This window comes from Poecilia latipinna, unplaced genomic scaffold (assembly GCF_001443285.1).
Source record: "Poecilia latipinna isolate Pla-1442-1.1 unplaced genomic scaffold, P_latipinna-1.0 Scaffold1573, whole genome shotgun sequence".
NCBI lineage: Eukaryota > Metazoa > Chordata > Actinopteri > Cyprinodontiformes > Poeciliidae > Poecilia > Poecilia latipinna.
The window spans coordinates 55,908-69,422 of NW_015114189.1; the positions used below are offsets into that span (position 1 = coordinate 55,908).

General features: G+C 38.8%; 1 protein-coding gene across 1 annotated transcript in view; it reads right to left on the bottom strand.

Moving 5' to 3' along the window:
• Window positions 1-9,814, bottom strand: part of LOC106963732 (suppressor of cytokine signaling 1-like) — a 22,135-nt gene extending 12,321 nt beyond the window's left edge. Inside the window, exons 1-3 of the mRNA XM_015058804.1 lie at window positions 9,588-9,814; window positions 7,217-7,656; window positions 1,668-1,855 (exon numbers count right to left, since the gene is read on the bottom strand). Of these exons, the coding sequence (XP_014914290.1) occupies window positions 1,668-1,855; window positions 7,217-7,435 (407 nt within the window). The 5' untranslated portion in view covers window positions 7,436-7,656; window positions 9,588-9,814. The remainder of the gene's footprint in view (window positions 1-1,667; window positions 1,856-7,216; window positions 7,657-9,587) is intronic.
• Window positions 9,815-13,515: the final 3,701 nt, after the last annotated feature.

A 13,515-nucleotide genomic window follows, 5' to 3' on the forward strand; every position in this document is an offset into this window, starting at 1 on the left:
GTTTCCACGCATGGAATCATTGAATCCGGGAGCACAAGAGAATATAACGAGCCAAAAGTTAATTATTTTATTCTCTTAAAAATAGTTGGATTGTTTTGTTACCATAGCTGCAATGTGATGCTGTGAGTTTTATCTGTGAGTTTGAGCTTTGTTTGTTCACAAATATATCTCAGTAAACTACAATTATCACTGATTGTTTGTAAGGGTGGCCAATTAAACTAGGCCCACTCTCCCAGATTTCACTAAATCTATGTTGAAATGCTGTTTATGGTGCTGATATTTTTAGCAGCAGAGGAGCTCCTAAATCTATTCTGCTCAAGGCTTCATACAGCATTGGACCGGCCCTGCATGATAAGTTAAATCCGCTGCACTGCGCATCTCTGCTGAATACAGAGGGACAAACGGGAGATTTAATTTATGTGGCTTTACTAGCGCTTCCATTTTGTGTCTACTGAGCATTTAATAAGCGCCACAGAGACTAAAACCAGCATGCTGTGCAACTACGGGGCTAGTGCGACATGTCCTCCATGGGCTGAACATGTACATGAGCTTTATCAGTTACTCGCTGGGCAGCGTGTCACACGCTGCACATAATGGTGCAGAATCTGCACCATTATGTGCAGATCCCACACATAGTTCTTTGTTCACTAAGATAAATCATCCTCAATGCATGCTCAACACGCACCTCTATATGCGTGACTATAGGGCTATATATGCGCTTCACATTGAACTAAGTAGAGCAAATGAGGTGGCTTTTAAACTTGACTCATACCTTGATGAAGAATTCCCCAAAGAAACATGAGTCTTTGGAGAAAGATGAGTTCTCAACATGAGGGGGTTGATATAAATGTCCATACAGGTGAACCTGTGTCCAGTTTGAGTGAAAGGAGGCATGGGATCCATGCCATGGTAAACTTCAGAGATCCCGGAGCAACAGCGCGCGAGACAGCGGTGTGATATATTGGTATGAACAGGCCCATGACCATGAAGCCTCCTGGCTTCATGCCCTGTTCAATTCACCAACTATAAACCCATTTTTCAGGGGCGATTCTGCCCTGCCAGTGAAATGCTCAGCGCAGCAGAGATGCTTGCAGACTGGCTTATTTAAGAAAAAAATTAAAGTTGTGATTTTTTTCTTTTCTTTTTTAGAAATACAAAAACAAGCAACACTTACCCTGGCGGGGGCTAATACACTGGGGGAAACCCTGGCACTGTAACGTGATGCAGTGCTAGAGAAAACTTTTCACTAAAAATATTTTACAAACTGGAAGTAAGGACCACTCTACAAAATGATCTGTGCAAATTTAGAAACAAAAAAAAGCTTGCTTTCTATCATAGGTTGGTGTTAGCTTATCGAGTGTGTAATTATATTTATAAATAATAATTATTTACTGCTTTTTTGGTCAATATGTGGCATGTAGCTCAGATCAAATGACACTGAAGCATATTTACCTGCTCAGGAAAATATGAATTCCCTAAAATAGTTGAAAAAAACTCAACAAAATAAAAATCAGCCAACAAATGGAAGATGAATGGACACTAGTAGTTTTAAATAATTAAAAAACTTATGAAGCATCGGTGCTCCTCAGCTCATGGTATCCCCCAGACTCATCTGAATAAAAGCAGTAAAACCAGGAATAAGAAGTGAAATGAAACTCTGATGCTACCTGAGAAGGAAAGTTCCCAGAGCTGCGTGAGTGAGTCTTTGGTGTGCTTCCTCCATGGTCATGGGCCCCCAGTAGAAACCGCTTTCCTGTAGCTGTAGGTAGGTGAGTTTGACCAGACGATACTCTGCAAAGCTGGTGAATGGACGGATGTGTGAGGGCAAGCTGTCAGCATCTGCTCCAGACTCTGGCTACAGCAGAGCAAAACAAACAATTCAATCAAGTTCACTGCAAGAACACAAAGTTATACCAAGTTTTTTGGTCTACTTTCTAGTGCAAATATCTTAGTACACATGGAATAAGACATACTATATTAAAAGTGACTTTTCAGCAGGATATAGGGCTTGTTTTGAGTAAATAATTCCTTAATATTGATGAAAAGGTACTTCTTTGATAGGCAGATAAATTAACTTGTAACATGGGAATAATGTCTTGTTACAAGTGAAATAATAAGACATTATTAATAACAACCCCGTTTTTTCCAACTTTAAAAGCCACATATGACTTTATCCAAACACTGACTCAGCAGCCACACATCACAAAGCATTAAAACACTCAGAAATCATTGTTTTATCAACACACACAGTTACACACTCTGTATGAAAAAAGCCAGGAGAAAATGTCTAGTTTAGATAATCACATGTTGAACTTTTTATATTTCCAGCTATTTTTGCAACTGTATTCATATGCTGACAATTCTGTTCAGGGTAACTGACTGAGGATAAAATCATGTGTCATAAGAAAGTATTTGCACGCCTTTAGATTTATTCTGTTTTTGCCATATACATTATTTTTTCTTTTTTACATCAGACAAATATAACTTGAGTAAATACAAAATACAGCTTTCAAATTATTTAGTTTAAAAACTAGTGATGCACAGATTTGAAAATGTGTGCTGATGTTAATATTGCTGTTATGGCCAATAACTGATATTAAATCTATATTATATATGTTTCGTCGGCTCTGCAGTGACAGGTCTTGGACACTCGGGTGAAGAGAGGTGCGGAGCTGTCCACTGACCACTACCTGGTGGTGAGTTGGCTCCGGTGGTCGGGGAGAATGCTGGTCAGACCTGGCAGGCCCAAACATGTTGTGAGGGTCTGCTGGGAACGTCTGGCAGAGTCTCCTGTGAGACGGAGCTTTAACTCCGATCTCCAGCAGAACTTTGAAGACGTTTTCAGGGGTTGTGGGGGACATTGAGTCCGAGTGGACCATGTTCTGTGCCTCCATTGTCAAAGCGGCTTATTGGAGCTGTAGCTGCAAGGTTGTCTGTGCCTGTCGCGGCGGCAACCCTCGAACCTGTTGGTGGACACCTTCGGTGAGGAATGCTGTCAGGCTGAAGAAGGAGTCCTATCGGGCCTTTTTGGCCTGAAGGAGTCCAAAAGCTGCTGATGGGTACCGGCAGGCGAAGCGGCATGTGGCTTGGGTGGTTGCTGAGGCAAAAACTCGGGTGTGGGAGGAGTTTGGAGAGACCATGGAGAAAGACTTCTGCATGGCTTTGAAGCAATTCTGGCTCACGGTCTGGGGCCTCAGGAGGGGGAAGCAGTGCAGCACCAACACTGTTTATAGTGGGGATGGTGTGCTGCTGACCTCAACTTGGGACGTTGGTGGACTGTGGGCAGAATATTTCAAAAACCTCCTCATTCCCACCAACATGCCTTCCATTAAGGAAGCTGAGCCAGGGGACTGTGGCTTGGGCTCTACAATCTCTGGGGATGAGATCGTCAAGGTGGTTAAAGAGCTCCTTGATGTCAGGGCCCCGGGGGTGGATGAGATTCGCCAAGAGTTCCTTAAAGCCCTGCATGTTGTAGGGTTGTGTTGGGTGATCTACAACTTTCACTGGAGTGGTTCACAACCTATGGTGAAGCGAGCTCCTGGGGATCAGTGCCTCCAAATCCGAGGCCATGGTCTTGAGCCAGAAAAGGGCAGAGTGCCTTCTCCGGGTCGGTGGGGGGTGTCCTGCCCCAAGTGGAGGAGTTTAAGTAACTAGGGATCTTGTTCACGAATGAGGGAAAAATGGAATGGGAGATCGACAAATGGATTGGTGCAGCATCTGCAGTGAATCTGGCACTGTACCGGTCCGTCGTGGTGAAGAGAGACCTGAGTCAAAAAGCGAAACTCTTGATTTACCAGTCGATTTACGTTCCCACCCTCATCTATGGTCATGAGCTTTGGGTCATGACCGAAAGAACGAGGTCCCGGATACAAGCGGCCGAAATGGGTTTCCTCCGCAGGGTGGCTGGGCTCTCCCTTAGAGATACGGTGAGAAGCTCGGTCATCCGGGAGGGACTCAGAGTAGAGCTGCTACTCCTCCAAGTCAAGAGGAGCCAGTTGAGGTGGCTGGGGCATCTGGTAAGGATGCCTCCTGGACGCCTCCCTAGAGAGGTGTTCAGGGCACGTCCCACCTGGAGAAGGCCCCGGGGAAGACCCAGAACATGATGGAGGGACGATGTTTCTCTGCTGGCCTGGGAACGCCTTGGGGTTCCCCCGGAGGAGCTGGAACTAGTGGCTGGGGAGAGGGAAGTCCCTTCTTAGGGTGCTGCCCCTGCGATCCAACCCCGGATAAACAGATGAGAATGGATGACTGGATGGATTATATATATTTCACTACACTTCTGATACCTTGAAAAAAAATGACCACACTGCTAACTTCACCACTGCTTCTCTGCTTTAGTTCAACTTCCACAATCCTTTGCTGCATCACTGTCACATTATCAGAAAACACATGACAACCTCCTCCACTCCCCTCTTGAAACAAACTGTGCCAAGATGAAAACAATTTCTGCCCAGTTGTATTTATTGGACTGATACTGATATGTTAAAAAAATGACTAGTATATAGATACTGATGTTAGCACCAATATATTGTACATCCCTATTAATAGCTATCCAAACCCTCCTGGCTCTATGAGAAAAAGTAATTGCCCCATAAACCTTATAATTACTTGCGGCACCTTTGGCAGAAACAACAACTATCAAGTGTTTGCAATAACTGATAATAAATCTTTCATATCACTCTGGATTATTTTTGGCCCTCTCTTCTTTGCAGATGTAAGTCTAGTCTTTGATTAGGCTATTCTAAAACCTTTTTGGTTTCTGAGGTGGAGTTAGTTGTCCTGCTGTATAACCTAAGCATTCTTCAGCTTAAGGTAACTAACATCTGGACAATCTCAGCAGAGTTCATGGTTCCGTAAATTACAAATCATCCTGCTTTGTAATCAGTCAGGATGATTGCAAAACAGATCCACTGCAGCAGCAGAGCAGTGGCTCTGGAGCAGAGCAGCTCCACATCACCAAACATCTTTACAATGTTTGATTGTTGGTAAGATGTTTGTTTACTGAACTGCAGTGTTAATTTTACCTTAGACGAAACTGGATGCTGAGCTTTCAAAAAGCTCCACTTCTGTCTTTTCAGTCCGCAAAATATTTTACCAGAAGTCTTGTGGATCATCAAGATGTTTTTTGGCAAATGTGAGATGGACGTTTGTGTTCCTGTTAGTTCTCAGTGGTTTTGGTAATGGATCCCATTTTGGCCTAGTCTCTTTCTTATTGATGAATGATGAACTCTGACTTTAACAGAGGCAAGTGAGACCTGCAGTGCCTTGGATATTGTTCTGTGTTCTGGATGATTCCAAGATTTCCTCGTGGAGTAGTTTTGGTCGGTCTTTATCCACCAATGGAGAACGACTCTCACCGTGATGTCTCAAAGCTTTAGAAAAGGTTTTTCAATCCTTTCCAGATTGATACTTTTTCAGATGCTCTTGAATTCTTCAGATCGTCTCATAATGTTTTCTTTTTAGACTTTTAGTCTACTTCATGTTGCCAGGCAGGTACCATCGAAGTATTGGCAGCTCTTGAAATACTCTGTGTTTGGGTGTTGCTGGTGAAGCTGAAACAAAACCACTGTAAATCATTTCGCGAGGGTGTGAAGGCAGTCACTTTTTAACATAGGGCTATGTTGGTTTTGACAGCTTTTCTTAACAATAGATGAAATTATTGTTTGAAAACTGTGGTTTGTATTTATTGACATTGTCATTATTTGATGATCTGAAGCATTTAGGTGCAGAAAAATTATAAATCTAAAAGAGAAATACAAATTCTTACATTATTCTATGTAAAACTCTCAAGAAATATTTGTAGGTATTTTTATATTTTCAGTGAGTTGTTTTATTGTCCTATATATTTGCAAAAAAAAAAAAAAAAAGTCTGTTTGTGAGCTCCAGCAATTAACTATTTTTCATTTAAAGTACTTCTGATTGTTGCTGTGACTTCTCAAAGTTTCTGTTATTGCTCGGACATTTGAAATGAAATAATCTTTACCCTATAATTATATTTTTGTTCCATTCAGCTTCTTCTTCAGACATACATATTACTTTCTCTTTGTAAGAACAATAAAAGTAGCCATGAGGAATGCTGATCTACCAAACTGAAATCTGAGATACACCTTTTAAACATTAACAGAAACTCGTTGAAAAAACGCAGACTTTGATTTGTACCGTCACATTGTCCTTCAAGTTCTGTGAGTTCTTGAATTCTGTGAAGCTTTCTATTTTATTTTTATAGGTTGTTTTGAGAGCCCCTCTTCAGCTGACGACCATAAAACAATACAGTAACAGTATTTTCTAAATGGGCCTAAAAGGTTTGCAGATAAAAGTTTCTGTGATCGGGTTTGAAGTTCACTCTGATAAATGTTGGAAGCTTTCGAATAAAGATCCTCCCACATAAAAATGTGTTAAGAAACATTTCAGGAACTGCAACAAAAAGCATCAATACTGCTAAATTATTCCTGTTGCTATTTAATATTAATATAATAATAATATAATATTGCTATTTCACTAAATGTTTTTGCATGTACAGTCACATATTAAAATATATCGTTTGGTGTCTTGCATGTTTCTATTCATTCTTGAAGGAAATAGATTTCCTCTGTCATATTCACCTGACAGCTGTAGGTTTATCTGTGAGATACATAAATAATGAATCAATCATTTGGGAACTATAACAGATTTCATATTTTAGTTTTCTAGACTTAAAATTCAAAGATTTCTCAGATGGGCTTCAGGCATTTTTTCAAAATATGACTTAAAATATCACACTGCTTCTCCAAAGAGTCACATTTGTTTGCCTTTTGGGAAAGGTCATTTCATTATGGGATTAAGAAAGTGTTTTTTTAATTGCATTGAATTAAATTAACACATATTAAGCCATTGAAATGTGATTTTTTTTCCAAACTTGTTTTTATCTTCTCATCCAGACCTGGAGACTCAAACGCTTTGTACTTTCAGAGACCATGTGGGAACCGTGACATTAAACAAAGTATTTTCCCTCATTTTTAGCAGCTGAAACACTGACACTTCTTAATAATGATACGGAATTGATCATTACTATATATGTATAGTAATATCCTTTTGTTATACAGCATAAATAAATGAAAACCTGCTAAGTGAACTGTTCCTTTCTCTTGATTTCACTTGTTCCTTTCATATTGTTGGTCTAAACACTCAGCAGTAATGAAAGCACATAGCTGCTACAGAAATCAAACTGCACACTGACCAGCCTCCAGGACTCAGGCTCCTCCTCGAATTTGAGTTTGCACCAGAGCAGAAAGTCTAGCTTTGATCCTGCAGGGTCCTTGTTTTCTGTGTTAATTTTTTCTGCTGTTGGTTCGGGTCGATCGGACTCCTCTGTGTTCTGTCTCGGACTCTGTGGCTCAGCTGCTGGCTCCCGTTTCTGGTTCTGATCAGATGTTCTGTCCAGGCTGTCTCTGACCATCCTAGAATGGAAAATCCTCTTCCTGACAGCCCACTGCACCGGTTTCGTCTGTTTTCACAAGCAGGCTCTCCATCATCGGCTCTTTCCCACTCGCTCATCGGCAGCCAGGTCCTCTCTGAGGCTCCATGAAGCTTCAGTGTGAACTGGGCTCTAACACAAAGTTCTGATAGAAGGGCAGAGCATGAATGTATTCTGTGATCTTCCAGTGAAACATAGGTGATCTGCAACAAAGGAAGATAAAACAACTTTGTCTGTTGAAAACTGGCAGGAACAAATCACTGCTTACACAGTCGTTCCTGTTCGTCATGTCGCCTGGTGCTCTTTATGTTTTAGTTTTGGTTTTTCAACAATTATAAACTGTGAGTGGTTAATTTCTTCACTCTGTCATGTGAATGATGATGTCCAATAACATTGTTCATTTAATTTTAGAGGATATGAGTTGCAGTAAAGGTATTATAATATTACAGCTATTCACAGAACACTGAATAAAGGTAAATAAATTGTTTCAAGCATTGCAGTTTTGACACCTTCAGCTGTGTATTGAATGCCTATCTGAGATTGGCAGAAGACAATAACTTTTATTTTACTTTAGATGTTATAATACCTCAGCTAAAATAAAAAGAGGTAACAGATGCACCAGTCAATCTGCAAAAGATCAGATTTGTCAAATTATTCCTTGATTGGCTCAAAACTGAAAATAAACATTTCTTTTTCTCCTCTCTTTCAGATAAATACTTAAAAACTAAAAACTCCAACCATGTTTGGTACCACAAACGCATCAACCAACAGCATGAGTTAAACAAAAATCATATAAAGCTTTGAAGTGCATGCATTGATGCATAAATGGTAATAATCTGGAATATCAAAATTTCAATTAAACAAAATGTATCTGAAGTTATGTGTTATGGTCTTTTGAAGAAAAAATAGATTTTGGCCAAAATTTCAGACCCCCCCAAAATGATTAAAAACAAACAAACAAAAAAACACTATATTTGAGTGAAAACCTGTTGTATATTTTAAGTATTGAGAAAAATGCTCCAAAGTGCTTAAATTTGTATTATGGAACTCTTTTAAAACTACCAAACTATCATCTTCAGAAAGTTTAACATTTTTCAGGAATAAGACTGTTTATGCATTCATAAGCCAACATTAGGATTGTAAGATGAATTCTGTGATGCACAGGAAGTCGATAAATTGAGGACAGGAAGGGTGAAGTCATGTCTACTGGGCCAGCTGCTGCATCCTGGATGAGCTGAAGATGTGAAAAGGATTCTTGAGTGAGACTGGACTAATGTGTGCTGCAACAGTCGAGATAAAGCCATGTGTTTTTCTCTCCAAGTCATAAAAATTCCTGATAAATCAAAATTTTTGTGAAAAATAATGCCAGTAAATTTTCAGAGATGCACCGATTTATGGATCTCTTTTAGTTCTTATCTTCCAGAATTTTTTTCTAAGATCATCGCAGAATGGAACTAGCTTTGATCCAATGAATGAAAAATTCAGATTTTCACTATCGTCCCACCGCTCAACATTCAGTTACTGTCCTGTTCTGAACTCTGATCTGGAAGAACAGTAAGAGATGAGCAGAATGCCATAGGACCCTTCAACTATAAATTTGAGATTTTATGAGTTCTCTAACTAACAAACTGCAGTTTAGTTTCACTTTTATTTGCATCCAGTAAAATTTCAAAGCTGCAGATTTTAATCAGGATTTCATAGCCTTCACAGAAACTCTGTAACTCCAAGACCCTTTTTGTGTGTCAAACAACTTCTGTTACTGAAACTTTCCGTTTTGAAATAAAGATTTCTCTGTAAGGTTTCTGGGTCAGGTTGAATGATTCCATCTTACTTAAAAATACAAAACAAACAAAAAAACTATGTTCTGCTCAATAAATATTATTCAACTAAACCCCAGTTTCTGAAGAGAAGGTTGAATATTTTCATGATGTCAAACAAGTTAATGAGGCGGTAAAATGCTGTAACAGGGTGGAGTTGGTAACTTCACATTTAAATGTGAAGCAGTTCATCTGTCAGTGCTGCTCTAACCTGAAAGAACACTTGTGACACGTCACTACGCACAAGATGGGCGCAAATACATTTCAATAGCATATTGATTCAAATTGGAAATAATGAAAGTTTGTGATCTACTTACTGACAGCAGGGAGCTCTGGGCAGCTTCTCTACTGCAAGCGGAGGGTAGAAGAAGTTTTAACAGAAATCTTGTGCTTTCGGTTACTATATTTCTGAAGGCGGAGTCATGAAGGAGATCAGGTGTTACAGCAGCCGCTGCTTTCACTTTCTCTTTCTCGGCGACTGATTCTTATAAATCACGTGATCTTCCAGCAGCCGTATTCATATATGTGTGCGTGGAAACTGTTCTATCGTTTAGAAATGCAGCGTTGATAAGCAAACTATATATCTATAATGTAAAGAGAACATTCATATCTGATACATTTTCTTTTTTGGGACCAAGATTAACAAAGATGAATAAAAACTCACTCATTTACCCAGAAGAGCAACAGGTTCTTGACTTGGTTCTGAAACAGACCCGTCAAGACCTGAAACTGCCAAACCTCCTTCTTTCAAAGTGGTTTTAAAACGTGATGATCAATTAAACAAGTGCATTTTATATGGAAATGTAAAGTACTAAATCAATTATAGACTTACTAAAAAGTGAACTTTTAAAACATAAAATCAAATCAACTAAAATGAATCCAAACTGTAGGCTTTTAAACTCTGACTTGGTGAGTCAAAGTCATTGTAATGGCAACTTGACTGCAGGAAATTCTCAAAAATGAATTGAGGTTTTTTTTTACAATTCCTTTAGGGTTTTCAGTTCTAATTTTCCCAGTGTTCTAGCATAAACATTTGGTCCAATGGAAGGTAAACAAGGTCAAAATATTTGTAAAAAAGTGAAATAAACACTAAAGGCTGTGTTTAAAATGTGTGACTGCCTACCACAGCTTTCTGTTCTGACTTCTTTTTTTAAATTCTAGCCGAGTTCCTCCCAGTTCCTGAGAAGTACTCTGAGGCCAGTGATTGTTCTCACTTCTTGCACATCATGTCAGTGTTTCCACTTGACCAAAATGTTGCACTCTGTTCATAATAAAAAAGGTCACAACACACACATAACAATGCATAAAACTTTAGGAATAATTAGTTCTTGCAAATCTGCAAATTATGAATAAATTGAGCTTCAGTAAAAAGCAACCTTACTATCACTTTCTTTTTTGCTCAACATCTCATATTTATGCAACAATGTTCCAAAAACATTTCAGAGGGAGGGTTGGTGATTGGCATGAGAAAACACAACCAGTCCAGACTCATCACAGGACACGAGCATCTTGTGAGAAAATAATGACGAAAGCAAACACTTAAATCTTGCTCTGCTCAACTTGAATTCAATAATGCAACAACCAAAGAAGCATGAGTGTAGCCTTTATTGACATGATAAAACACTCAGTAAACAGCTCAGAGCTTCCAGAACCTTATTTCCTTCACAGAATAACAATAAGTGAACCAGAGTTTCAGTGCGTGGAAGCAGACATCTGCCTTCCATCTTTGTTTTGTTTGTGCATCAGGTAAGCTGCAGCTGTGAGCACCAGGACCCCATAAGTAGCCAAGACACACTGCAACACAAAAAGACAATTTCTTTATTGATACAGTAATATGCAGAACAACTTAGACCCTCTAAACCCTTTCTCTCGATGTCGTTGGGATTTTGTGATTGACCAGCACATCATAGTACATAATTATGAAGTGAAAGAAACACAATCAAAGGAATTAAGAGGAAGTAAGAATCTGATAAGCTGAGAGTTTGAAACAAGTGTACAGCCCTGCTGGTTTGAAACAGAAACCTTACAGTGAATCTGAACCCATCCTGGTGGCTGCTGCTCCTGCATTTACATGAAAAAAATAAATAAATAAAAATATTTACGCTGAGGTTATTATCAGCTTCTGGTAGCTTCTCGGACACTGGTGTGATGTTTTCCTTGAATTTAAACAGTTTAATCTCATTAGTTAATATTTTTTTAAAAAGTTATTTGGATTTAATTGCATTTAATTATTTAACATTATAACATTAGTTTATAATGTTATTTCTTCACCAAAAACATACCTTGAGTTTTTTTATGCATATTTGAGAAATATGCAAAAAAAAGGTTTATAGAGGAGCGATGTTATGCTGACTTCCTTAAAGGTGAAGTTTCAGGAAGAGAAGGCATTTAAAGAGACAGAAGCCTCATTTCAAGGCACGAAATTATAAAATCAAATTTTTTTAAGTCATATTTGATATATATATATATATATACCAGAGGCCTGGGAGCTTCAGGTTCTCCTCCAGTATCTTGGCTGTGCCTAGAACTGCACATTTCTGGACTGAGATGTCTGATGTTGTTCCTGGGACCCACGCAGGGTGAGAAGGGAATTTTATAACATTTTTATTAATACTAAGGTATCATAGTTACTTGATTGTGCTATAAAGTGGCATTATCTGCCTGGAAAAGAAATAATACTGCCATTTAAAAAAAGTCAGCTTTTCCTTCCACTTTATAAGTATGCATTATTTGTGATGCCCTATCACATCTGATCCCAACTAAATAAACTGAAGTTAGTGGCTTTAGTGTACAAAATGTGAAAAATTTAAAGTATAACAATTCTTTTTCATGAATTGTTATACTGGACTGGATATCTGTTATAAATATGTGCTGTATGTGAAGTGCATTATGTACATTTCTGCGGCCCTGCAGTGTGTAGCTATTGAAGTATTTCCTCCAACCGGTCAGATGCATAGATGAGGGTCCTTCAATGCCAAACAGCTGCTTCTGAAACACATAAAAGATTTCTCCTGTCAGGACAACAACATATATCAATCACAAGGTAAAAGCATGAAAAGAAAAAAACTGTAAGCCACAGCAATTAAAGAAGTATGGTAACATGATCACTTCCTGAACAGAATAAAACATGATTACCATCAAGCAAAGCAGTTTCACCATCAAAATGAACAAAATGAATGTGAAAGCAACAGATGGATGAAGAAGTTGCTTGTGTTGATGCTGGATGTGACTATGAAGAAGAGGTTCTGGTTGGTTCTCCTCTGCCTGTCTGTCTTTAAAGCAGACGTGTCCAAGAAGAGAGGCTTGAGTCTGTTTAGTAGCTGTTCTGTTTCTGAGCTAATAAAGGCTCTAAGTTATCAGGACAGATGGTCAGACAGTACATCAATATCTGTGTGATGGTCAGGAATGACCAACAAGGTTTCACGTGTTGTTCTGACAACTGGTCACCTCTGTGAGTCTGAGGCCCAACTTAAATGTTCCATTACTTTATTACTTAAAATTTTTTCAAATTTTCTAATTTATACAAAAACCCTGAAAATTACTACATTTTGAATATTACATTTTTAAAGCTTATGCTGTCTATTCTGCACCTTGCAAAAGTAAACTTTTTAAATTGATTTACAAATACAAAGTGTGGCTTACATTTATATTCAGCCCCTCTGACTCAGCTCTACCAGCTTTCCTCTGTTCCTGCTCAAGAAATTCTTTCCCACAGCACCATGCTGCCACCACTAGGTCATGTTGTAGTTTAGTTATAATTATTTAGAAGCCTGGACATTTCCTTCTTTTGTCATGTTACAGCCTCAACCTTAAGTGTATTTTCTCACACAAGGTTGTACAAAGCTTTGGAATAGAAGGAAATTTTTACATAGTTTGAATATTTTTTCCCACATATAAAAACCTGAAATCTGTGCCACGTGTGATCCTCCTTAAAATACCCTTTTACAGAAATGTCGTCTTAAAGATTTTGGGTTATGGCTGTAAAAACTGGGGCTTTGGTCATTCTGCTTCTTCTAGTTCAGTCTGACTGCATGGAAAGTATAATCTGTGAAAAGTTATGCTAAAGTTTGGCCACAAATTGTATTAACTGGATTAAGGTCTGGACTTTGACTGGACCATTGTTACACATGGCTACACTTTGATCTAAGCCATTCCGATGTAATCCTTCCATTAACTCTGAAAATCATCCTCACAGCATGATGCTGCCACCATTTTTCCACAGTGTAGATGGCATGCTCAAATTTG